The following is a 26,888-nucleotide window of genomic DNA, read 5'->3' on the forward strand; positions in this document are numbered from 1 at the left end:
AAAGTAAATCAGAATAGAGAACAAATTTGGTGGGGAGATGGAGGAGCCGAAGAGGCAGCCTCCGCTCCTGTTCTAGGCATCACGTGGTCCTTCTTACAAACTTTAAATCTTTGCAGCCACTTCTTTTTGTTTCTTTCTAATTAATTTCTTCTTTTTATTGTTGCATCACTTTTTAAAGTTAAATGTTACCATGGTAATTTTCCTTAATGTCCTTGCTCTCAAAATCAAGTCAAATTTGATTACACTATTATTTATTTATTTGGATTATGCTCATGCCTTTTTCAGTAGTAGCTCAAGGTGGGTTACATTCAGGTACCCTGGGTATTTTTCTGTCCCTGGAGGGCTCACAATCTAATTTTGTGCCCAAGGCAATGAAGGGTTAGTTGACTTGCCCAAGATCACAAGGAGCAGCAGTGGGATTTGAACCAGCCACCTGGATGTCAAGACTGGTGTTCTAACCACTAGGCCGCTCCATGTGACTCCATCAATGTTATCTCTTGCATCAGGTTCTGCACTAGATATAAGTAATTCCCCTCCCTCTCAGATGTTCCAGGACCAGTTGCTCCACAAAGTAGTCATATATGGTGTGTAGAAATTTCATCTACCTAGTAGGTTTGTTGCATCTATCATAAGCAAAGATTTCCAAGTGAGATCTCTCCCCCCCCCCCTCCCCCCCCCAAAAAAAAAGTTTCAAAAAAGAAGAGCAGGATCCTCAAAATCCTATAGCTCACCTTTGCTTATACACAAGTGAGAACAACAAGGATCACTTTCTATCACTGGTGTCACTGCTCTTCTACAAAACAAAAGTCTGAAAAGATTCTGGAGAAGACTTGAATTAAAGTACATCAAAACAAAAACAAAAAAAAAACTACAGAGTTCTGTCACACTCGACAGTTTCAGAAAAAGTCACTCACCTATCAAGACCAGAAGCGGTAGAAAGAGTCACAGGCTGCTAGACCAGAAGAGTTAGAAAGCTAAAAGGTACGTATGACAGGCAAGCCGGCACCTTCCAGAGTTGCAATCTGGGGATACAGTGAGAGTCCAATGTTTTCCTCAAAACAGACTCAGCTCCTGGAAACTGTTGATAGAGGATGTAGCACTGTAATCATTGGAGGCATGGGGCTAGCCTGTGTGGAGCAGCAGTTACAACCCTAACCACGTTACTTAGCAGACTAGATGGGCTTTTATGGTCTTTATATGACATCATCTACTATGTTGGTTCATCTGCCCAGTATCACACTTTACAAGAAGAACACCCTGCAGAGGACATTGTTTCATCCCCTGTGTGAATGTGAAAAACTGCCTAAATCCAACACAGTTGAAATGGAATCCAGGAAGTAGGAATACCTCAAATAATTAAAATGGAACATGCACTCCATCTGCTATACAAGTACATGTAACAACATTAAAACATCTGTAGCGCTTCTCATATAGCAAAGAACAAAGTGGAGCAAATCTCCGAAGATGCACCTGCAAAGCACTCGAGTAATCTTGATAAATTTGTATGGGCTCACTCCGGTGTTGCAGACTTTCTTGCTTTTGCCGAAAATCTCTCAAGATCTCAGTCTTTTGGATGTAATTATGCACCTTGATAAATACAGCGCGCGGTTTCCCATGACCATCACACTGTTGGCCCATGTGTTGTGCCCAATCTATGCAGAGCGGGCCCATTCTATCAGACAGAGCGAATTCATCTGCAATCCAGTGTTCCAGACCAGTTCTATGGAGAGCATCCGCTCCGGTACATTCTCAGGGATTCCTATAATCCATAAGTTGTTGCGGTGGGACCAATTTTCAAGGTCCTCCAGTTTCTCAGTGGAGGAGTAGCCTGGTTAATGTAGTGGACTTTGATCCTGGGGAACTGGGTTCGATTCCCACTGCAGCTCCTTGTGACTGTGGGCAAGTCATTTAACCCTCCATTGCCCCAGGTACAACATAAGTACCTGTATATATATATATAAACTGCTTTGAATGTAGTTGTAAAATACCACAGAGAGGCAGTATATCAAGTCCCATTTCCCTTCCCTTCCCTCCTGTAATTTGCCTTCTAGTGTGGCAAGTGCCGCGCTTGTACCTGGGGCTGTGTCTTCTAGGCCAGACACCCGGTGCTCTAGTTCACCTGCGCAGCAAGTGATTTTGGTTAATAGTGCTTCCAATCCAACCAGTTGCTCTGCCAGTCATTCTAATTTTGGCTCGATCACCTTTCCAACAGCGTGGGTAAGTTGTTGGAGTTGCTGGTCAGAAAATGTCAGCACCAGAAGTGATGCCTCTTCTATCTTGGTGTCGGCCGTCTTTGGTTTTTCTTTTGCTGATCTCGGTCTTTTATTCAACATTTCAACATTCAAGACGTAGATATATTTGTCCGTACGCTTTTGCTCTCTCAGGGAGTCTTTTACTAAAGCTTAACTCGAGTTATCTGCAGCAGGGCCCATAGAAATAAAATGGGTCCTGTTGCAGATAACTCAAGCTAAGCTTTAGTAAAAGACTCCCTCACTGAAGTAAATTCAAGATCTATAGAATTCTATTTGTGCATAAAATCAAAGGGAATGGGCGTGGGCTCCCCGGAGAAGATTGGGACATGCCTGAGCCCTCTCACTGCATCATATGTCCTCCTAAATATTTTTATTTCTAATTTGTGATCCCTTGTTCTATATTTGGTGAGGGTCTGTCCGTGTGATAGTAATGGCAGGTGGGGAAATCAGAAGGGAGGCAGGGAGGAGAGAGGATCAGGGAGGGTGCCCTCCTTTATTTTCTGACCTGGGCCACAGCATATCTAACACTGTCCCTGACCCTTGCTGTATAGCTAGTGGGGATCCCCAAGCATTCCCAGCTGAGGGCTTCCTCCAAAGGTGGCCAGAACTCCCTTCTACCAAGCTCTGCAGTTGGTGGCAACATCCTTGAGCCACCGACAATGATGCATGCATGGGGTGCTGGCATTTGTGGCTCAGGGATGTTGCTGCTGCCTGCCAAGCTTGGTAAAAGGGAGTTCAAGATGCCTTGGGAGGAAGCATTCATCTGACAGAACCTGGGGATCCTCATTAGCTAAAATATTTATATTTTGAGGTGGGGGTAGGGCAGGGCAAAGAAAATTTTCTGCCCACCCACTTTGGGCTCACGCACACCCAAAACTGGCTGTCTGGCTATTCTATTGGTTGAAAGCTCCATCTGTGAGATGGGTGCATTTTCGAAGAGACATAAAATGCTGCTTTTTCTATTCCTGGGCTTAAGGAGTGGAATTCACTTCCTTTGAAATGAAGAACTGTATCTGATACTGTGGCCTTTAAGAAATTATTTAAAAAGTTACTGTTTCCAGTTGCTTTGGGATAATTGGGTAATGGTGGAATTACAGTGCAAAGTTCTTTTAAAATATGATGAGAACTGAGTAGCTCTCACTTATTAAATTAGAAGTGCAAAGCAAGGTAGATTGTGAGTTAATACTGTCTAAGACCATTTTTAGGCTGTGAAAGAAGCCTTTGAAGTTAGCCAATAATGTCTGATGTATGAAATAATATTAAGGGTGAACCAAGCATATCTGAAGCTCGTGGTCTGTGTATTTTGTTGAGGTTGCTCTTATGTTTTTATTATTAGTTATGTTTTTATGTAATCTGCCTAATTTGTTTGGCAGACTATAAATAAATATATCTTCATTTGTTCCACTCTGGTTCCCACCATCTGGCCTCATCTCTGATTCGTGTATTTTTCTTTAATTTGTTATTATGCAGGTTCCTTCCTATAGTTTTTCTTTATATGTATTTTCAGAATTTTATCTTACCTGTTTCTTAACCTCTCTGTACCATTCTGTTTCCTTTTCTCTCTCTCTCTCTCTCTCTCTCTTTTGTTTATTAACCTTTTGTTCCATGGTTTTGCCATCTCTTTTAGCACATCTCATCTCTGTATCCACATTTTTCTGTTTATTTCTTTTCTGTGTCTCTACTTTGATCCTGTGTTCTATTTATTTGTTTCTTACTTTACCATTTTTACTGAGTTTCTTCATTTTCACCCTTCTTTCATTGTTTCCATGCCATCATCCAGTTCTCTTAGCAGCCCTTGCACTAAAGGGTTGGCGTGCAGCAACGGGCTTGCCATGCGCCAATCCAGAATGTGTATAATTTTAGCTATAAGCTATAAAGTTTTACTTCAGGTATACTGCACTATTTCCCATCCCCCATATCTCTTTTCTTATCAGCCACATGAAGGAATTTCTGGCTGGTCACATGCTTTGATGGTGAAAATGTTGTTAAGGCAACTGGCAACTCAGATACCTGGTATTTTCTGTTACAAAAGTAATTTACTGAGAAGAGGTATGGCAAGGACACCAATTGCAAGCTTCCAGCACATATTAAAGTCTCAATTACAAGTCTCCAGCACATATTCAGCACCTATGATTGGTCTAAGGTAGAGGAGAGGTGGATGCTCACCATAGCCTATAAAACCATGCTGCAGACAAAGGAACTCTGAAAAACTAGGCATGCTTGGAAAGAGAGTTTCAGATCCGTTCAATGGTCTATGGTTTTTCCAAAGGGGTGCTCTCCCCCCTTTGTAGAATCTAATTCTCTATATCTAAGAATCTTTCTTTCTTTCTTTCTCTGCTTTCTCTCTGTTCTGTGACCTTTGTATGAGGAACAAACTTTTCTTCCTTCTTTTTCTCTTCTTTATATAATTAGTCTAATTATAATTACCAGAGGTACTGATGTTAGATTTTGTAAGTTTATTATATTGAAACTGATGTCTGATGCTGTGTTGGTGGGTGAGTAATTAAAAGACTTTTCTCTCTGATTCCTATACAACTTTTTTCTATAATATTTTATAAAATTTCATAAGTTGTTTAGAGAATAGCAAACCAAAAATGCACAGCCTAGAACAAGAACTACCACTCACTACCACAAGAGCCTGGTGATAGTTCCCATCCCCAGTGTGTGCCATTTCCAGTGCTATAAAAATATGTTGTATTTTTGTAGCACCGGAACTTGCCGCAGTCCAGTTAGTGCCATGTTAGCACAGGAGCCCTTACTGTCACCTAAATAAGTGGTGGTAAGGGTTCCCCGTAGAAATGGCCACACAGCAAGTGGTTCACTTACTGCACGGCTAATTCTTTTTGAGAAAAAAACCCTAGCCTTTTACCTGCTGCTGTAAAAGGGGGCCTCGGTGTGCATCCAAAACACATGCCAACACCACCGCAGGCCCCCTTCTACCGCAGTTTGGTAAAAGGGGCATTTACTTTCCTTACCTCTGTACTTCTACCTCATTTTCTCTATCCATTTCCTCTTCCTTTTGGCTCTCTACCACCACTTCTTTCTGCTCCTCCTTACCCATCCCTCTTCTTACCCCCTTTAACTCCTTCTTCTCCTATCACATTCTTCTTCCCCTATCACATTCTTCTTTCTCCCTCATCCATATTCTTTCTTTCTTTTCTCCTCCCTCTTTTTTCCCTTGCTCCTCCTTCTTTTTTCTTCCCCTTCTCTGCTCCTCCATTTCTCCCCCTTCATCTTCCACCTCCCCTCACCACCACACCACTCTGTGCTTGGACTCTTCCACCTGCTCTGAGCTAGTTCTTCATTCATACCATGCTGGGCAGACAACAACTATGCACCCAACCTGCTTCCTTCTTCTGCAGCTAGTTAATATCCATAGATAGCAGAATGGAGTGTGGCCATGTCACACCAATATCTCACCAACACAGCATTAGCAAATAGACAACTTGGGGGGAAGGGCTGGAGATTGGTTTGTTTGGCTCCTCCAACCCAAAGGTGTTTCACTGCCTCTGCTGCATGAACAGGCTGCTGCTTCTGAAACAAGGAGTAATGCTCTTGAGTCATGCTCTTGACCAGCTTCCTCCTTGTGCAGCAACTGGTCCCATGCGTTTAGCCTGCCTCCTGCTGCTGCTAACTGAAACTGCAAAGTCAGATATAGGTATGTGTGATGCAACTGTCCCCAAGCCCTTCTAGCTTCACACTAGCCTAAAGAAGCCTTGCTCTTGCAGTAAAATTTTATGTAATATCTCAATGTAGTAATTAATATTTTTTACACCTTTCTCTCTCACAGCTGGCATGCCAAATAATTTTTCCAACAGCCTTCCAGTGTCAACACCTGAAACTTTCCTTTCTGTCCCGTGAGTACACAATATCATGTCTAACACTTTCTAAATTTATAGGACAGCTTCTATCCACAGTGAATACACTGATGTAATTTCCTCACTTTACCCTCTTCATATAAAAGTGATAAGAAATTTTCATCTGCCTTTCTCTCCAGCCCATCCTAAACTGGATTGCTATATGTGGCACTCAGACCTTACAAGCCAGCCCAGCATCAGTCTTAATTGACACAGCAAGTGACCTGGGTCACTTCACAAATTATTAAAAAAAAAATGTTTTTATTTATAGCAATTTAAATTCTTACAAGTAAAACTTGCAATATGAAATACAGAGAAAAATTGAATATAAAAGAAGAAAAAGAAAATTATTTAGAAAATATGCAACAAGTCTCTTCCTTAGACCTCAAGAAGTTTGGAAGGGGTGGTTTACAGATGAGGAGATCAAAGTACAATAATAAAAACCAAAATTAGAAAACAGCCTAGCCTGAATAATCCCACCCTGTTATTAACTTAATCAGTTATTCCCTCAGCCTACCAGAAAGTTTCTTTATGTCCAAAAAAGTTCAGAGTTGTTCCAGTTCAAAGAAAATATACTTATTACCCAAGAAACGGATTAGGCATTTGCATGGATATGCCAGTAAAAATGATGCTCCCAGAGCCCTTGTCTCCTCTCTGAGCAAGAAACAGCTTCCTTCTGTCCTGTGTAGCTTTTGTCACGTCTGGATAAATCCATATTCTATGTCCACAAAATGGTATTAAGGAATTCTTAAAATACAGTCTCATTACTGAATTTAGGTCGTGTTCAAATACAAATGAGACAATTAATGTCCCTCGTGTGGATACTTCTGTCAAAGTATCGTCTAATAAAGCAGATAAATCTTGAATTCCAGGTTCAATTGTATTTGGGGCAAATTTCCAGAACCCACAGGCTCCACTCCATTCCGGGGAGGTAGTGGAAGATAGTAAATCTTATTAAATGGGGGAATAGCTGAAGAAGGAAATTGTAAAATTTCAACAAGATACTTTTTGAAGAAATCCGTCGGATTCATACCCGTAGTTCTAGAAAAATTCAATACCCGAAGGTTTAAACGTCTGTTATAGTTCTCTATTTGCTCTATTTTCCAATATGTCACAGTTTTATCTTTTACCAAAGCATCCGTTATAGATTTTAGGTCTTTAACCTCTAATTGCATCTGCGAAACCACTTCACCAATTATGTTACTACCTACACACAAGTAATGGGGTTTAAGATCTCTCAATAGGTAATACTCTCCTTAAGAGTCCCTGTACCACTGTGGACAATAAATAGGTCCCTGGTAGTATTCAAAGCATGGCATTTCAGGTCCAGCTGTACTGCCTGGACTTTTAACATGTAAAATCAGAACCACCATCCCTCCCCCAATAATTAAAGACAATACAGAGGTCTCCATATCTGGGAGCTTCTGACCTTGAGATTGGTGCATACACGGAGAAGATGAGATGGTTCAGCATTTTCTGGTATACATGATAATGTCACACTGATGCATCTTTATTGCAGAAAGGTGCCACCAGATTTGTGAAATTAAGTAAACAATGACACCTATCAGTATGTCAAGTGCATCAGCGCCCCCTGAGATCTCTGGCTCTATTGATTGTACTTATAATTCATGGGAGACAAGATGACAAAAGAGCAGGGTACAAATGTAACAAAAAAAAAAAACCCTTGGAAAAAACTGCTTCCAGCTTGTCTCTTGGGGTCTGCTTGTGCTGTACAGTACAACTGTTACCACATTGCCAGGTCATTCACTAATCTTCAGTTCTTAGCCACCATTGGCAAGCTGACAACTTGACAATCAAGGTTTTTTTTTTTTGTCCTGGGTCAATCTATAGAGAAAAACCCAGCAAGTCACTTCATCAGTCACTATACCATCTCTGTGCCTGGGGTCTGTAATTATGCATGGCATGTGTGTTTATAATGGTATATATGCATTGTGGTTATCTGTCTGTCTCACTATCCCGACCTCTTCCTCTTTCCTTGCAGTTGCTCACCTCTGGTCCCAGAAAGCCGAAGAAGCTCCTTCACCCCGGCAGAGGTGGATAACGGTCAGTTGTTAAAACATGACACTATGGGAAGAAATGGGAGTGAGGGGCTCAGAATATGGGGTGAGAAATGGAGAGGACATCTGTCCAGAGTGTATGGGAAGATTCTGAAAGCATAGTTGAAGCAGATTAGTAGCTGAACTTAGCATACTGTTGGTCTCTTCTGTTGCAAATATCAGTACTGAGGGTTACTATCTTAGGGGTGTAATAGTCCAGCAACCTACAAGAAGTGTTTATCTCACGCCCTGCTCAGTCTCCCTTTCGTACTACTGTCTGCAGTTCTTTTCTTTCTTCCAATGGCTTCAGATCGGGAAGGATCTGTGGTAGTAAAGCTACAGCCGTGAAGTTTGATGGCACTTGATATAAAAAAAAGCATATCTCGAGTTGGAGTGGCAGAGATGGAGTTATAGCAGCGCAAGGTTATCAGAGCTGATTAGAAGGGTGCTGGCTTATACCGCTTGTAGAGTCAGAGGAAACCATGTGAAGCACTTCCCTACCTCATGGTGGACTTCATGGAAAGACCTCTGGTACTGTTGTAGCTCCAGAAAACATGCATTCTGTAAACAGATGTTTTGCATCTCAGTTTTTGCTTCTAGGCCATTTTCTTTCTGTGCCACAGGCAACAGCTGTGGGTCAAACTCCCTTCTACTATTTTTAAATAACAATCCTTTCTCCCAGGGACATTTCCAGTCAAACCTATTTGTTGATCACCATGGGGCAACAGGATCACCTAGGTGTGTTTTTGTCAATGGCAGGGAAGTCTAGAAGAGGAAATAGTAGGCTGCAAGTGATGCCAAGCAGCCCACAAAAACAGAATACACACCTTCTTGTGTTAAAAAGGCCTTTATTACCACCATTTTAAAATATACAATGCCTGATGTGGCCAGGTTTCGCCTTACTAGAGGCTGTGTCAGGGGCTATAACTGTATAATCAAAACATAGAAAATGTAAAAATCTAATCATAAATAAATAAATAATACATAAATATATATCCCACATGCATATCCAACTGTAAAACCAGAACTGACCAAAATGTTAAAACACATATAGAATATAAATTTATATATTAGAAACCATAAACCTTATTACATATGTTGATACGCAAACTATTTACATAATAACGTAGTAAGTGACGGCAGATAAAGACCTGAATGGTCCATCCAGTCTGCCCAACAGTCACATTCATTATCAATTCTAGATTAAATCAACAATGAATGTGATATTATATGTAATGGTCTTTCTTTGTTGTTCTTGGGACATAGACCATAGAGGTCTGCCTGGCTCTGTCCTTAAGTTCCAACTACTGGAGTTGCAATCAAATCCTACCTGAATTTGTCTTGTTATTTGTGGGACACAGACGTAAAAGTCTGGCCAGCACTATCCTCATGTTCCAAGTTCCTGGAGTTTCTGTCGAAGTTCTCTCCAGCCCATCCTAAACCGAATTTCTATATGTGGCACTCAGCCTTACAAGCCAGTCAGAGTTGCCATCTAAGCACCACTTGATATGCAAACACATATGCAACCCTTTAAGTTGTTGTTTTTTTAAAATACCATTCATTTTCTAATTAGAGATCCTCTGTGCTCATCCCATGCCATTTTGAATTCTGCCAGTTTGTTTTCTCCACCACCTCCCTCGAGAGGGCATTCCAGGCATCAACCACCCTCTCCATGGAAAAGAATTTTCTGACATTACTCCTAAGTTTACCAACTTTAATTCATGTCCTCTAGTTTACCATTTTCCCTTCTCTGGAAAATATCTGTTTCTAAATTAAAACATTTCAAGAATTTAAATATCTGTATCATCCCTCCTCTCCTCTAGGGATACATATTCAGGTCTTCCAGTCTCTTCTCATATGTCTTTTGGCGCAATCCCCATATCATTTTTGTCACCGTCCTCTGGACTGCTTCAATTTGTACAGGCATATCAATACCTCCTTTCTTTTGCTGGTTACACCTATCTCTATACAACCTAGTATCCTTCTGGCTACAACCACCATCTTGTCACACTGTTTCCTCGCCTTCAGATCCTCAGATACTATCACTCTAAGATCCCTCTTCTTGTCTGTGCATATCAGTCTCTCTCCACCTAACACAAACGTCTTTCTTGGATTTCTACTCCCTAAGTGCATTACTGTGCACTTCTATGCATTGAACTTTAATTGCCAAACATTAGACCATTCTTATAATTTTTGCAGATCCTTTTTCATGTTTTCCACTCCCTCTGGGGTGTCCACTCTGTTACAAATCTTGGTATCATCCGCAAAAAGGCAAACCTTACCATCTAACCCTTCAGCAATGTCGCTCACAAATATATTGAACAGACTCACCTTTTCTTCCTCCAAATGAATTCCATTAACCACTACCCTCCGGCGTCTGTCTATCAACCAAGGATTTATTAAACAAATCTTTAAGAGGACTCGCCAGAACCTCTCTGAGCTCCCTCAATATCTTGGGATGGATCCCATCCGGTCCCATAGCTTTGTCCACCTTTAAGTTTTCAAGTTGTTCATAAATACTTTCTTCTGTGAATGGTGCTATATCCACTCCATTCTCATTTGTACCTTTGCCAGTCAATTGCGGTCCTCCTCCAGGATTTTCTTCCGTGAAAACAGAGCAGAAGTATTTGTTTAGCACATTTGCTTTTTCCTCACCATTATCCACATAGCGGTTCATAGCATCTTTCAGTCTCACAATTCCATTTCTAGTCTTCCTTCTTTCACTTATATACCTGAAAGAATTCTTGTTGCCCCTCCTTACATTTCTACCCATTTGTTCTTCTGCTTGCGCTTTTGCGAGACGTATATCTCTCTTGGCTTCTTTCAGTTTCATCCGGTATTCCTGTCGGTGTTCCTCTTCTTGAGTTTTCCTGTATTTCATGAACACCAACTCTTTAGCCTTTATGTTTTCAGCCATTTGCTTGACCTATTTAACATAAATAGGTCAATCATACCCACAAAAACAAGTTAAACATTAAAGCTTATATCACAGTCATAGACTCACAGGGGTTTAAAGCATAATAAGCTATCAATAGGACTTACATCCTACAACCTATAAAAAGAAACACACTGCATAGCCAGTTATCAGGCTACTGAAATTGGTTTGTCACAGTTGCTATGTAAGGATGGGCCATTAAACACAGAGGACAGCACAAACATCTGACCTGGAGACTGGAGGCACAAGCGAGCACATGCCATGACTTTCAGAAGTCTTGCAATATTGCCTGTAAACCAAGAAGTAGTTGGTTGACTGAATTCTGTTCTGCAACAAGCAGGTCAAAATTAAGGCATAAGTGGGGAGAGATGCTGGACTCTCGGGAGGGAGAGAAGTGGAAGGAAAAGAAAGGGAGAGAGAAAGAGGCCACATTGTAGGGCAGTGGAGTAGCCAGACCTGACATTTTTGGGGGACCCAGCTTTAATTAGAGGGGGGGGGGGGACTAGGCATATAGGTGTGAGTAGTATTTGGTATACTCCTAGATAATGCCTTAGAGTACACTTGATAATGGATTTCTAAGTAAACAGGCTGTCCTGCATCAATATAAACCACTTACACACTTGTGGAAACTTTGGAAAAGTGACATTTTTAAATAAGGTTGCATTATTCCATAACTTAAATTTGCCATTATAGTAGACTTGAGTCTGGTCAACCTCTCAACACCCATCACAGTATCCTGCAAAATAGTTACTACAGTGGTACATATCCTTCAACTTACTTTATAACAAATATAAACACCGTATTAAACTGTATTAATAAAACAGGTAAATACCTTTGAAGTAGCAGTTTAAATATGTAGCCTAAGAAATCTAATATAAAAAAATCTCAACCTTTTCCCACACTTCACCCCCTCTCTTTTAGCCTCCATTTCACACCCTTACTCATTATCCCAACCCATCAACATACCCCCAATCGTAACTACCTATTGCCAAGAACTCAATGATCTCCTCAGAATTCTCACTCCATCTCTTCCATCCAAAATTCCATCTTTTCCCCAACACTCTCCTGCTAAATCACCAAGTCCCAGTCATCTGCTCTATTTTCCTACCCCCATCCTAATCATCTTCTCTGTCCTCCCTCCAGCCCCATCCATCTTCTGCTCTGTACCCCTTCTCTCCCCTATCCCCTAGTGCTGTCTTCTACTCTGATCCTCTTCTTTCCCTTACCCCCTAGTACCATCCATCTTCTACTCTGATCTCCTTCTCTCCCCTACCGCTTAGTGCCATCCATTTTCTACTGTTTCTCTCCCCCTCCCCCCGCCTCCTAATGTCATCCATCTTCTACTCTGTTTCCCTTTTTCTCACCTCCTAGTGCAATCCATATTCTACTTTGTTCCCCTTCTCCCCCCAAGTCCCATCCATCTTCTGCTCTGTTCCCCTCTCCCTCCCATCCCATTCATCTTCTTCTCTTTCCAGGGTTGCCTGACTGTTTTTATAATTCTTCTCTGTCCATATCCCTCTATGTCCCTGACCCTCCTCCTGTGTTTCTGTGCCGCCCTGTGTTCAGCTTCTCCCCTTCTCTTCTCTTAATTCTGCATCCCCCTCCCCAGAGCCAGCATCTCTCCTCTGCTCTCTCCCTATGGTACAGCATCTATCTCCCTCTATACTTCCAATATCTCTCCCCATCTTCCCCTACCCCATCCAGTATTTTGCTGTTTTCTCTCTGCTCACTCCCTCCCCACCCCAGCATCTTTCTCTCTTTCTCCCTCTCTGGGTCCATCTTAGTACATAAGTATTGCCATACTGGGAAAGACCAAAGGGCCATCAAGCCCAGCATCCTGTTTCCAACAGTAGCCAAACCAGATCACAAATACCTGGCAAGATCCCAAAAAGTACAAAACATGTTATACTGCTTATCCCAGAAATAGTGGATTTTCCGGCACCTGGTCTAAAGAAACCAGACAAAGGAAACCAGACAAAAAAGCTCCAAACAAAAAAAGTTTCCCTCTCTCTCCCTCTGTGAGTTCAGCATCTTTCCCCATCTTTCTTCCCCATCCCCTCATTTGAGCTCTCTATTCACACTCCACCTCTCCAATGATCTGGCATTTCTTTTTCTTCCCTTCCCTCCCTTCCCCTCCCCCACCTCCAGCACTGCGGGTGCATCATCCATCCATCCATCTCCCCCCCTTGCAGCCCACTATCTGTCTCCCTTCCCTCTACCTGCCCACAGTCTGGCATTTTCCCATTCTCTCCCCCCCCCCTCCCACCAGCGCTGCTGCCTCTTACCTTCCACTAGCTTTGCCAATCAAGGCAACCTTTTCACCTGTTGGCCCCAGAAGCTTTCCCTCTGCATAGTCCTGCCTATGTGGGAACAGGAAATTATGCAGAGGGAAGACTTCTGGGGCTGGCAGGAGGTGAGGCTGCCTTGATCTATGATGCTGCTGAAAGGTCATAGGACTGCAGCGCTGGGGGGCAGGGAGAGAAGGGAAAGAGGTTTGGAACCACAAACATCAGTTAGGAAGGGAGAGAGATATTGGGCTATGCCAGAGGTGGGGGAATGTCAGGCAATCACTCACAGAAAGCTTGTACACTTGACTAGGGGGCCTGAGCCAGATTTGGGGGGGGGGGCTGGACCCTGAGCCCCCCTCCCCATGTGTAGGAAGGCAGAGGGTAGAGAGAGGGAAAGATTCTGGCAAAGATGATGAACCTGAGGGGGGGGGGGGGAAGAGATGTTGGATTCAGGGGTGGAGGAAGGGAGAAAAAGAGGGAGATATATTGCATTTGGGGGATGGAAGGGGAGAAAGATGTTGGATTTTGGGGGGGGGGGGGATGGAGGGAGAGAGAGAGAGAGAGAGAGATGTGAGTCCTGGAAATGGGGAGAGAGAGGGGGAGATATGTGGGACCTGGAGGCAGAGGGGGGGGGGTGCATTATTTTATAATGTGCTTAGTAGTAGATTTATGTTGCCATTGCTCAGATGACATGAGAATCACAATTTTTTTTGTTTATTTATTTTTTTGTATGGTGACTTCCATGGGGAAATTTCCTAGTTGTGATCTGCATCTGTTATTGGGGGGGAGTTGGATTTTTGTGGATGCAAGCATGTTACATTTACCTCATAAGATCTGCTATGCTGTGTCAGACCAAAGGACTGTGAGGGTCATGAATGTGTTTTGTCACATACGTAAGCATCATCCATCAAGTGTGTTCTAACTGAAAAAAGGTTGAGAACAACTGTCCCAGAGCCTCAGGAGCATTTAGAAAGCAAAACATGCCCATAATTCCAAAATGTAGACCCCAGATGCACTGCTAGCATGATTTAATGACTTTGTATATTTCTACATTAGGGGTTTGTCTAAAGCGAGTTAGAAATATTACAACAGATGCTGAACCAGTAATCTCTATCAGATAGGATGTTTTGGGGGTGGGGCCATGACCCTTATTGCCCAGTTTACCCCTTCCCAGGCTGTTCGTACTCCTTCAAAGACTCCCTGAAAACCCTGAATGTGGAACAGGAACAGGCACAGGTCCCTAAGTGAAGGGCTTGCTTGTTTCCTGAGCCCTCTATGAGTCCTAATTAGGAAAATGGAAGCTCTGAGTACAGAAATGGACAGCTGCTCATACTCAGGGCCTCAATGTATCACCAGTTCATTCAGCAATTGAGATCCTTTTGAAAATGGAATGGGCGCGCCTGGATGAATGCAGCCAAGAATAATCCAAATGAGAAGGTTTAAAAGATATAACCTAATATAGCAGTTTATCCCTGTACCCTGTTCATAGATCAAATAGCTGCCCTTTCACATAAGTAATTAAGGACCTTAATAACTGAACCCAACTGGCACTTATAATCACAGCCTCAGTCGTTCTGTTTTCTAATTATCAATCCATCTGGCCACAGATTACAATCTATTTTTAATAGATTTCTTTGCAACTGGGGACAGATGGACCAATGATTAGAGCAAGGACAGCTGAAGCTGTGATTATAAATGCTGGTTGGATTCCAAGTTATGAAGGTCCTTAATACTTATGTGGAAGGGCAGCTTTAAGGAAAGAATTTGATCTATGAACTGGATACAGGAGTGAGTGGAGTATTATGTTAGGTTTGGATAAATGAAGTGCCCTGCCCAATGTTCTTGCCAGACTAAGCATGTCTTTTTGATGACAATGTTGAGATAATCCGAAGGTCATTGCACCTCACAGGAAGTCTACAAGAGCAGAAAATGCAGAGAAGATGCAATTCCAGTAAAAAGAACTGCATTACTTAGAGATACTACAGATAAATAAGTGAAAATAACCTTAAAAATGAGCCATGAAATTAACCATTTCATGTAACGATCAGTGATGCAGTCTGTCTATGTTTCCAGGGTCCAGATTGCATGGTCACATTGGGGGTAAATTTTTATCAGACTGTCTAGAATGAGAGGGCAAGAAGGCACCTCGTTGTAACCTATGTTATAAAGACACATAAATTTATTTATTTATCACATTTGTACCCCGCGCTTTCCCGCTCATGGCAGGCTCAATGCAGCTTACATAGTAGATAGGGTTTCAATGTATTGCAGACAGAAGTAGAAGCAGTGGTAAAGCTGTAGTGACGTAGAATGATAAAAGCAGAGCCGTAGCGAGGGGAGCTGACACCCGGGGCGGGTCGCCTGCGCACCCCCCCGGGTGCAGCACGGCGCACCCTCCTCCCGTTGGAGCGCACCCCCCTGCGCATACCCCCCCCCCGGAGCGCATACCTGCGGCGAGGGACAGGCGGGAGGGCCGATCCGCCCCGACTGCACGTTGCTGGGGTGTGTCGGCTCTGCGCTGGTTCACTGCTCTCTCTGTCCCGGAACAGGAAGTAACCTGTTCCGGGGCAGAAAGGGCAGTGCACCAGCGTGGAGCCGACACCCCCCCAGCGGCGTGCACCCGAGGCAGACCGCCCTCCGCCCCCCCCATTCCTACGCCACTGGATAAAAGTAGTTAGGTGATAGAACAAGAGAAGGGATAGTAGAGGTGGGAGAGGTAGGGAGGGGATGAGTTGTATTAGTGGGGGTATTTGTTGTAAGAGAGTAGTGGGAGGGAAGAGGTTGTGGGAAGACTGGTGGGAGGGGGTCTAGTTCATTGTCATTAACGCTTGGTTGGGTGTTGAGTGGATGAGTACATAAGTTTAACTTGGATCATTTGGATAAGGGTTTTCAGCAGTTTCAGAAAGGTTAGGTGATCGTTGATTGCTCGAATGGGTCTTGGTAGGGCGTTCCAGAGTTGGCTGCCTATGACAGAGAAGTTAGATGCATAGTAGGTTTAAACACCTATGGGGTCCTTTTACTAAGCTGCGGTAAAAGGGGGCCTGCTCTAGCGTCAGCATGCATTTTCAATGTGTGTTGAGGTCCCTTTTTACCACAGCAGATAAAAAGGCTATCTTTTTTTCTCAACAAAAAATGGCTGTACGGTAAGTGAACCACTTACTGTGGAGCCATTTTGGGGAGTAGCACTTACCACCACCCATTGAAATGGAGGTAAGGGCTCCCATGCTAACTCACCAGGCAGCACATGGCTCTGCCTGATTATCGCTGAGGTGGGGGGTGGGAACTACCGCTGGGCTCCTGCGGGCGCCCAGCAGTAGTTCTGGATTGCTTCACGCCAACCCTTTAGTAAAAGAGCCCCTATGTGTCTTTACAAATTACCAACACGAATCCTGCAGAAGTCACACCCAAATTGAAGCTGCAGATATTTATGTCTGCTCAGAAGCAGGTGTATATGTTCATGCATAAACTAGAAGTGTAGATTGGAACTTCATCTGCACTCCACCCATGCTGCCTACAAGGACACATGAGGTAAGTCTATAAGAGCATTTTATACATATACTAGTAAAAAAAAGGCCTGTTTCTGGAGCCAATGAAACGGGCGCTAGCAAGGCTTTCCTGTGGCCCCCTCCCCACCCGTCGTCGATGTGGGTGAATTGCTCCGCCTCCACCCTCAACATCATAACGTTTGACGTGAGGGCGGGGCCCAGAGACTGTGATTTTCGAGGCTTCAGAGCTTCGAATATACGAACCTTGGCTTCAGTGACGTCAGCAGCCAATAGAACGTTGAGGGTGAGTTTTATATATATAGATATGTATGAAACTGCCTTCATAAAATTTACTCTCCACAGAGAAAAAAAAAAGGATTTACTTAAGTAGATTCCAGGGCTTTAAACTGCCACCCTCCAAGTGGCTAAAAGTAATGATGTATTGCAAGCATAATTTTGTTGTTTTAATTTTAATTGTGATTGGAAGTGTAATTTTATTGTTATCATTATGCAGCTTCTGGAATTTTGTTACCCAGTTATTCTTGTCTTTGTAATCTTTGTTGAACCTTCACGGTAGTTGCGGAATATAAGGTTGAAGTAACATAACATAACATAACATGTAAATTTAGGGGTAGATATTCAAAAGGGTTTAACTGGGCAGGGGAGACTTCTGTCCGGTTAAACCCCGTTGAGTGAGCCAACCACTCATATTCAGCACTTAACCAGTTAGTGCCACTGAATATCTCTGCTAATTGGCCGTCCCCTAACCAGCTAAGTTAGGGGTGGGCTGAAGCAGAGTTAAAGTTAAGCGACAACTTAGCAGGTTAGTGGCGATAGTCCGCTAACCAACTAAGTAACCGCGTTAGAACAGCAAAATAACTGCCCTAAATTTATGCAGTGAGTTAACCGGGCACCGGTCTGAATATTGGCTGGCGCCCAGTTAGCTCCGGGGTCAGTGGACATACCTGGATATTTAACAGAGGAGTGGAGGAGTGGCCTAGTGATTAGAGCACCAGTCTTGACATCCAGAGGTGCCCAGTTCAAATCTCACTGCTGCTTCTTGTGAGCTTGGGCAAGTCACTCAACCCTCCATTACCATAGATTGCAAGCCCACCAGGGACAGAGAAATACCCAGCATATCTGAATCTAACTCACCTTGAACTACTACTGAAAAAGGTGAGAGCAAAATCCAAATAAATAAATGCTTGGAACTGTAGATGGCCTGGCATTGAATATCAGGGGTTAGGTCAGCCTGTAGATGGACACAGCTTGCAAGTTGCTTACCACCAGAGGCTGAATAGTCCCCCTTTACCGTCAAAAGGTAACCATTTATTGGAATGTATTATTCAGCAGTCTGGTGACCGCATAAAGATATATAAATATATTGTCCATCCAGCCAATATTGAAAACTATTTAACCGGCTAGGAGCTTAAAGCAGCCTAAGCGCTAATATTCAGGCGTGAGATAGCCGGCTATCTCGGCTGAATATTACCACTTACCGGCTAGCCAGGTCACCGGCTATGTCGCGTAACATAGTTGGTTAGCACCAATATTCATTGGCTGACTGGCTAAGTTTAGCGGCCAGATAGACCCACGTAAATAGCAGGTCTATCTTTGGCCACTATAACCTGGCCAATTAGCTGATGAATATCAGCATAACCAGCTATGGTTTTAGTGGCAAAAAAAAAAAAAAAAAGAAATTCAATGCCTGTCACCAGATACGGCCTCCTCTCTTCCAGCGCTGCCTCCAAAATGGTGGCACCCTGCCCTGCCCAGTGCAACCTTATATGGTAGAGAAGCCCTGCTGAGCATATCCAAGGATGCACTGGGCAGGGTAGGGCACCGCCATTTTGGAGGTGGCACTAGGAGTGCTATTCCCTCCTCCATCAAATTGAGATATGGGGGAGAGGGGGTCGCTAGACCACCAGGGTGGGTTTGTAGCCCACTGGATCTCCGACCACCTGTACCTTTGTGTAGGGGGTTCGGGGGGGGGGGGCTAGAAGACCACCGGACCTCCAGCCCCCTATGTCACTGTTCAGGGGGCACTAGGCCACCAGGGCCTCAGCAATTGGGGGGGGGTCTGGGGGTCCCACAGACCTCCATCTCCTGTTATCCAGCAGTTCTTCATGGTGGAGTACAGATAAGTACATAAGTAATGCCACACTGGGAAAAGACCAAGGGTCCATTGAGCCTAGCATCCTGTCCACGACAGCGGCCAATCCAGGCCAAGGGCACCTGGCAAGCTTCCTAAAACGTACAAACATTCTATGCATGTTATGCCTGGAATTGTGGATTTTTCCTAAGTCCATTTAGTAGTGGTTTATGGACTTGTCCTTTAGGAAACCGTCTAGCCCCTTTTAAAACTCTGCCAAGCTAACCGCCTTCACCACGTTCTCCGGCAACGAATTCCAGAGTTTAATTATGCGTTGGGTGAAGAAAAATTTTTTCCGATTTGTTTTAAATTTACTACACTGTAGTTTCATCACATGCCCCCTAGTCCTAGTATTTTTGGAAAGCGTGAACAGACGCTTCACATCCACCTGTTCCACTCCACTCATTATTTTATATACCTCTATCATGTCTCCCCTCAGCCATCTCTTCTCCAAGCTGAAAAGCCCTAGCCTCCTTAGTCTTTCTTCATAGGGAAGTCGTCCCATCCCCGCTATCATTTTAGTCGCCCTTCGCTGCATCTTTTCCAATTCTACTATATCTTTCTTGAGATGCGGCGACCAGAATTGAACACAATACTCAAGGTGTGGTCGCACCATGGAGCAATACAACGGCATTATAACATCCTCACACCTGTTTTCCATACCTTTCCTAATAATACCCAACATTCTATTCGCTTTCCTAGCTGCAGCAGCACACTGAGCAGAAGGTTTCAGTGTATTATCGACGACGACACCCAGATCCCTTTCTTGGTCCGTAACTCCTAACGTGGAACCTTGCATGACGTAGCTATAATTCGGGTTCTTTTTTCCCCATATGCATCACCTTGTACTTGCTCACATTCAGCGTCATCTGCCATTTAGCCGCCCAGTCTCCCAGTCTCGTAAGGTCCTTCTGTAATTTTTCACAATCCTGTCGCGAGTTAACGACTTTGAATAACTTTGTGTCATCAGCCAATTTAATTACCTCACTAGTTACTCCCATCTCTAAATCATTTATAAATATATTAAAAAGCAGCGGTCCTAGCACAGACCCCTAAGGAACCCCACTAACTACCCTTCTCCATTGTGAATACTGCCCATTTAACCCCACTCTCTGTTTCCTATCCTTCAACCAGTTTCTAATCCACAATAGGACTTTTCCTCCTATCTCAATCAGACTCTTCATCGTACTCAGACCAGGCTAAATGTGCCTGTCTCAGCTCAGCGGAACCATGTCCACGCCCTGAAGAGTGCTGAGGTACAGCCCTACTCTCAGAATCCGAGGAAGCTTCTTCCCCCGACGTCAAAAGCGGTACTGTATGTGTCGATGTCAACACCCTTCGAAGTGCCAGTGTCGAGGATCTCTGTACAGGCATGGATGGAGCCTCAGGAAGAATCTGGGGCTGATCTGCAGCTGGTGCAAGCACCCTCGATACCTGAGTGATATGCAACTGCAGCATCTGCGCCATCTCCTCCCTGAAGATGGCTTGGAACTGCTCATCGAAAGTAGGAAACAGCAAAGGCAGGGGATCTGGGAGAGAGGTGGCCTGAGAAGGCATCTGTGTCAAACTGGTAGCTGGAACCTGGTTGCCCGGAGACTTGCGCATCGGTATCTCTTCCAAAGAGGGGGAGCGCTCCTCCTGGTGCCGGCACTTCTCGGGTACTGGCAATGCCAATGCCCTGGTGCTCCCAGCACCATGCATCAATGAGGACCAATGCTTATGTTTCTCAGGCTTCCCCCAATCAGGCATTGCAGTCCTTTGGTGTCAATGAGAACTACATCGAACCCATAAGTGCCCTTGGTGTCGGGTCTGATGCTGATTAGTCCCGCGGCCTACTCTCAGTGCCACCCCCCCCAGCCTCACTCCTCCTTCCACAGTGGCAGTGCCCTCTCCTAATCTCACTCATTCTCTGCTAGTGGGATAAAGCTGACAGTGTGCACCATGGAGATGCTGAAGGAGTGCATCTGCCCATTGTCCCTATAGCAGTTCTTGCTGCCTCCTTGCAGCTCTTATTAAGGCTTTTAGAAGTCAGAACTGTGAGGAGACAGGATGGCAGGATCTCATAGGGCTTTGAATGTGTAGAAAGTACATATTAATTTCAAGAAAATAAAATACATTGTCCGACACAGGATCAGTAAAACTGGTCTTTTTATTAGAGCTGCATAATATGGCTCATTGCAACAAGGAGGGAAGACTTGGAGAGAAGTCTGTCTCTTCCAAGTCTCTCCTAAAGGTTGACAATTCAAAACTTATATTTATATCCTTAACCATATATGAGGTAATTAATCCATCTACACAGAATTCCATCGCATCAGCAAGACATCTTTTTAGAATGCTGAACTTAATCTAAGCAAATATGCTAAAAATCTAAAATATAAAGGCATGAGTACAAAGTAAAAATCTGTTACATAGAATTCTCAACTATCTGTTCTCTTTAGTTAAACACATAATATGCTTTATTTTTCCAAAAGAAGACATCTATCACAAATACTGGTTAGTTTCAGACCTTCTTTAACCTCTCTTATCTAAAAGCCTTTCTTTGTCAGTATAGATAAAGAGGTCTGCAGTAACAATGACTTCTATTTGTACATTCTGGCCTTCTCCTAGTCTGTGGAATCGGTTAAGCTTGCCTTTGTCAATATCTCACTTTAAGACAATTTCTAACTGCATGCAAATCTCTCTCATGAATATTCATTGTGGTTATCCTGAAAACCAGACTGATTGAGGTGCCTCCAGGACCAGGTTTGGAAACCACTGGCCTATGCTGAAACCAATGATCCAGGGGCAGAATCAGGGTGGAATCGGCATAAGGTAACCAGACAAATTGGATCACATAAAACACAGTCCTATCTTTGTCCAGTTTCACTTATCCAGTTAAGCAATGCTGCATTTAGGGTAAGTGTGTCATGGTGTACACACCCCGTCAGACCTGGCTCCATCGCTGCCGGGTGAAGAAGCCAAGAGGATTTTAAAGTGGGGTGGAAGTGAGAAGGGAGACGTACCTCCTATAGGAAAATCCTAGCTACTCTACTGCAGTTAAGGGCTGTGGGGGATCAGTTTCATCCATCCGCACATATTTTTAGTGCCCAGACATAGCCCTGCACTGAATATCAGGCTGAATATTCACCCCAATCAAACTGCATTATTTCTTCACTGACCTGATATAGAGAGGATAATTCTGAAAAACTTATCAAAGATTCATTAAATCCAACAACAAAAAAAAAAGGTGTCTCCTACAACTTGGTTGTTGATTCTTATTTCCACATATCACAGCAATTACAATTCTCTGCAGCAAATCACAGCAAATTTCCATATCATTCCATGTCGGTGAAATAGGATTGCTGTCCTCTATCACTTTTATTTACAATAATCAAAATGAAAAAATAAGGGATTGAGTACGAAAAGACACAAGGGGAGGCCTATGTTGCAATCACAATATACGAATAGCTCAGCTTCAAGATAAATTATATAAAGAGATACAGCCAGGGAACAATTAAGACACAAAAGAGGGGAAAGGTAGTGAAAAGTCAGAGGAGACAGAGATTACATAGGAATGTCACCCAGGGATGCCAGGAATGTGACTAGAGGCCAAGGGATTAGAGATGGAATTCATTGTTGTATTACTGAGTTATCAAAATAATGCATATAATTCCAATAAGTTTATTCAAAATAGCCTTCCCTCCTTGGAATAAGACTTGTGCTTCTGTAGCAGAAATCTGTATGTAGTGTCACGGGCAGGGCATCTCTGACACAGTTTAGCTTACTTCTCACCCCCCAATTCCAGCTATTTTCCATGGCTGTATGAATGGGCTTTTGTGAGTCCAGTTGTTTTCCACTTCCACTGCTACTGCTTCTGTGCCACCACCTGCTATAGCCTTCTTCCACTGCTCCAGGAAACCACGCTGCTGCCTCCTCTGACAAATTCCTATGTCTCCAGCTCTTCTGGTGCCTATGGGAAATCTGCTGCAACACAAACAAGCAAGAAAGCAATCCAAGGGTAGCTCTTCAAACAGTTAAGCTGCTACCCCACTCCAGTTCTTTATCCTCCCCACCTGCAGCTCAGACAAGTTTGCGCTCTACTGGAGGTTGGAGCTTCCAGGCATGAAGGTCTCTGCTCCAGGAAAAAAAAATTAAATGATCCCAGGTTCCAATCTAATTCATGTTTAATATGGGATAAAATGCCATAAATAAGTAAATAAACATAAACTTTTAACGTTCAGCACCTGATTCTCAAAGTGGACATATTCCAAACACTATAATGAAAATAAAATTATTTTTTTTCTACCTTTGTTGTCTGGTGACTTTGTTTCTCTGATCATGCAGGTCCAGTATCTGATTCTGCTGCTCTCTATCTGTTCCCTTGACTCCATTTCCAGGGCTTCCTTTCCATTTATTTCTTTTCTTTCCTCCTTTCTTCTTCATTTCTGGTCCTCCGCATACTTGACTGTACAGTGGATCCAGCTTCTGCCTATTTTCTCCATCCATGTGCAGTTTCTCTCCTCACTTCCTTTTCCCTCATCTAATCTCCTTCCTCTATCTTCCCTCCATGTCCAGAATTTCTCTTGCTCTCCCCGCCATCCATGTCCTGAAACTCTCCTCTCTCCCCTGCCCCTCTCTATCCATCCATACCCAGCAATTCTCTTCTCTCCCCTGCCCCCTCTGCCCATCCATGTCCAGCAATTCTCTCCTCTGCCCATCCATGCTCAGCAATTCTCTCCCCTGCTTCCCTCTGCCCATCCATGCTCAACAATTCTCTCCCCTGCCCCCCTCTGCCCATCCATGCCCAGCAATTCTCTCCCCTGCTTCCCTCTGCCCATCCATGCTCAGCAATTCTCTCCCCTGCCCCTCTCTGCCCATCCATGCCCAGCAATTCTCTCCCCTGCCTCCCTCTGCCCATCCATGCCCAGCAGTTCTCTCCCCTGCCGCCCTCTGCCCATCCATGCCCAGCAGTTCTCTCCCCTGCCTCCCTCTGCCCATCCATGCCCAGCAGTTCTCTCCCCTGCCGCCCTCTGCCCATCCATGCCCAGCAGTTCTCCTCCCTCCCCTGCCCTCCCGCTCCCATCCAGGTCTAGCGATGTCCTTCGCCCCCCCCCCATCCTCCCCTGCTGCTCCCATCCGTCCGTTTCAATTACCTGCCTCGAAACGCCGCATTATCTAAAGCCTGCCTGCTGCCCGTCTCCAGCTGCCTGCCTTCCCTGCTTGCTTCTCAGGAGTTGGTTCGCTCCCTTAGTCCCGCCGCGGGAAAAGGAAATGACATCAGAATGATGTCAGAAGGCGGGACTAAGGCGCGAACCAACTCCTGAGAAGCAAGCAGGGAAGGCAGGCAGCTGGAGACGGGCAGCAGGCAGGCTTTAGATAATGCGGCGCTTCGAGGCAGGTAATTAATGGACGGATGGGAGCGGCAGGGGAGGATGGGGGGGCGAAGGACATCGCTACACATGGATGGAAGTGGGAGGGGAGGTAAGCATGGCGCCCTCCCGCCATGCTTACCTCGTGCAGTGGAGCCGGCTCGCCCCCTACAACAACCGGCTCGCAAGAGCTGTCAAAATTTAACAAGCGGCTCTTGCGAGCCGGCTCCAGCACACCACTGTCTGAAGCTAACATCGAAGCCCCTTAAAATTTACACTCCAGCCCATCCCTATCTATTCAATCACAATCAGGGCATAGACCGTAGAAGTCTGCCCAGCTCCCATTTTGTTTCCCAATTACCAGCGTCGCCACCCAATCTCCGCTAAGATTCCGTGGAACCATTCCTTCTAAACAGGATTCCTTTGTGTTTATCCCATGCATGTTTGAATTCCATTACCGTTTTCATCTCCACCATCTCCCGCGGGAGGGCATTCCACATATCCACCACCCTCTCCGTGAAGAAATGCTTCCAGACATTAGTCCTGAGCCTGCCCACCTTCAACCTCAATTCATGTCCTCCAGTTCTACTGCCTTCCCGTCTCCAAAAAAGATTCATTTGTGGATTAATACCTTTCAAATATTTGAACGTCTGTATCATGTCACCTCTGTTTCTTCTTTCCTCTAAGGTATACATGTTCAGGTCAGCAAGTCTCTCCTCGTACAGTTTGCAACACAAATCCCATAATTTTTTTGTAGCTTTTCTTTGCACCACTTCCAGTCTTTTTACATCTTTAGCAAGATACGACCTCCAAAACTGAACACAATACTCCAAGTGGGGCCTCACTAATGACTTGTAGAGGGGCATCAACACCTCCTTTCTTCTGCTGGTTATGCCCCTCTCTATGCAACCTAGCATCCTTCTGGCCATGGTCGTCGCATTGTCGCATTGTTTCTTCACCTTTAGATCCTCAGACACCAAAACCCCAAGGTCTGTCTCCTGAGTTGAGCTTACTAATCTCTCCGCTCCTATTTGCATCCCCAAGTGCATCACTCTACACTTCTTGGCATTAAATTTTAACTCAAAAATGTCTATAGGAAATTAAATAAATAAACTTATACCTATAAATCCAATTACATCAATATTAGGTATTTTCCAAAATAATATAGTCTTATTGTAAATAATGCACCTAAATCATAACATAAAAAAAACATATATATTATTATGAATGTGTTATTATAATGAGTGCTCAGTTCACACGTCACTCATAGTTAAATGTGACTGGCTGAGTAGAGAACCATCATCGCACCCTTAGCATTCTCATTATTTAAAGACAGACACGTTGTCTCTAACAAGCATTTGATCACCAGAGCCTTGCCAAGGTAATTTCAATTGCAATTAATGTAGAATGAACTACATATATATTGTTGGTTACATCAGTTATTATAAAGCTAATAAAAATTGCCTATGGTAAGTAGATTTGAATATGTCATTCTTGGTGTACATAATAAATCTAAGGTATTACAGATGTTACAAAGACATAATGATGACTAGAATTAGGTGATTAAATCGCTAAATGCTGTTAATGTCTGCCGATTGGCATATGCTCATTAAGTAACCCGTGGTTGTGAGTACTTATCTGTAAGCTTTTTCAGCATATAAGAGAGCACCAGTTGCATGAAGATGGATCCACACCCAGTTCAAAAAATGTTTCTCCCATCAAAACCGATATCCATAAATCGTGAAAATCTAAAACAAACACCAAAAATAGTGTAGTATCAAAATAAAGGCAATTCTATATGTCCCATCTTGTGAATCCTCGACTCTAGCGGCTTCACTAATCTTTCACTAATAGTTCCAGCTGAGTTTCAACAGATCTTCATCAGGAGGAATAACTAAAACATCACATATCAAAGAAACTGAAGCTTATATATTTTTGGTGTTTGTTTTGGATTTTCATGATTTATGGATATCAGCTTTGATGTGAGAAACATTTTTTTGAACTGGGTGTGGATCCATCTTCATGCAACTGGCGCTCTCTTACTACCCTGTTCCATCCCCTATTTCCTCCTCACATATCCTTTGGCACCCTAAAGTGTCACAATAGCATTCTGTTTGTATATTCATAGAACACTGCAGAATGGACCAGTGAGCATCTGCAAATATGGCTTTTGGAAGATAGGTTGTCTGAGTTGCTATTGGTCCAACCCTATAAGGTACTGCTACGCCATGTCCCTTGGTACAGGCTGTTGAGGAGTGTAACAGAATTGAAATGTTCCTACTGTCACTTTCCATTCATTTAGCAACTTCACCTGTCAGGACTATCTCACCCAAACAGATTTTTAGCAGCTAATTTTGTTTGAGATAAACAAAAACTATTATGGCCTTCTTTTAGTATAATTGTATGGAGATGGATATTTATCAGAATAGATTTTTATTCTGTTTAAATGACAAAAGTGACAGAGATGTGCTTACACTGAGAAGCACTATAAACAATTGAAGTAGAAGGGTTTGA

At 43.7% G+C, this 26,888-nt stretch overlaps 1 protein-coding gene across 1 annotated transcript in view; it reads left to right on the top strand.

Moving 5' to 3' along the window:
- The window catches only part of LOC115474154, a 112,240-nt gene that overhangs the window by 70,573 nt on the left and 14,779 nt on the right, over positions 1-26,888 (top strand). Inside the window, exons 6-7 of the mRNA XM_030209493.1 lie at positions 6,043-6,109; positions 8,112-8,173. Coding sequence (XP_030065353.1) covers positions 6,043-6,109; positions 8,112-8,173 — 129 coding nt within the window. The remainder of the gene's footprint in view (positions 1-6,042; positions 6,110-8,111; positions 8,174-26,888) is intronic.

This window comes from Microcaecilia unicolor, chromosome 7, assembly GCF_901765095.1.
Source record: "Microcaecilia unicolor chromosome 7, aMicUni1.1, whole genome shotgun sequence".
NCBI classification, from domain to species: domain Eukaryota; kingdom Metazoa; phylum Chordata; class Amphibia; order Gymnophiona; family Siphonopidae; genus Microcaecilia; species Microcaecilia unicolor.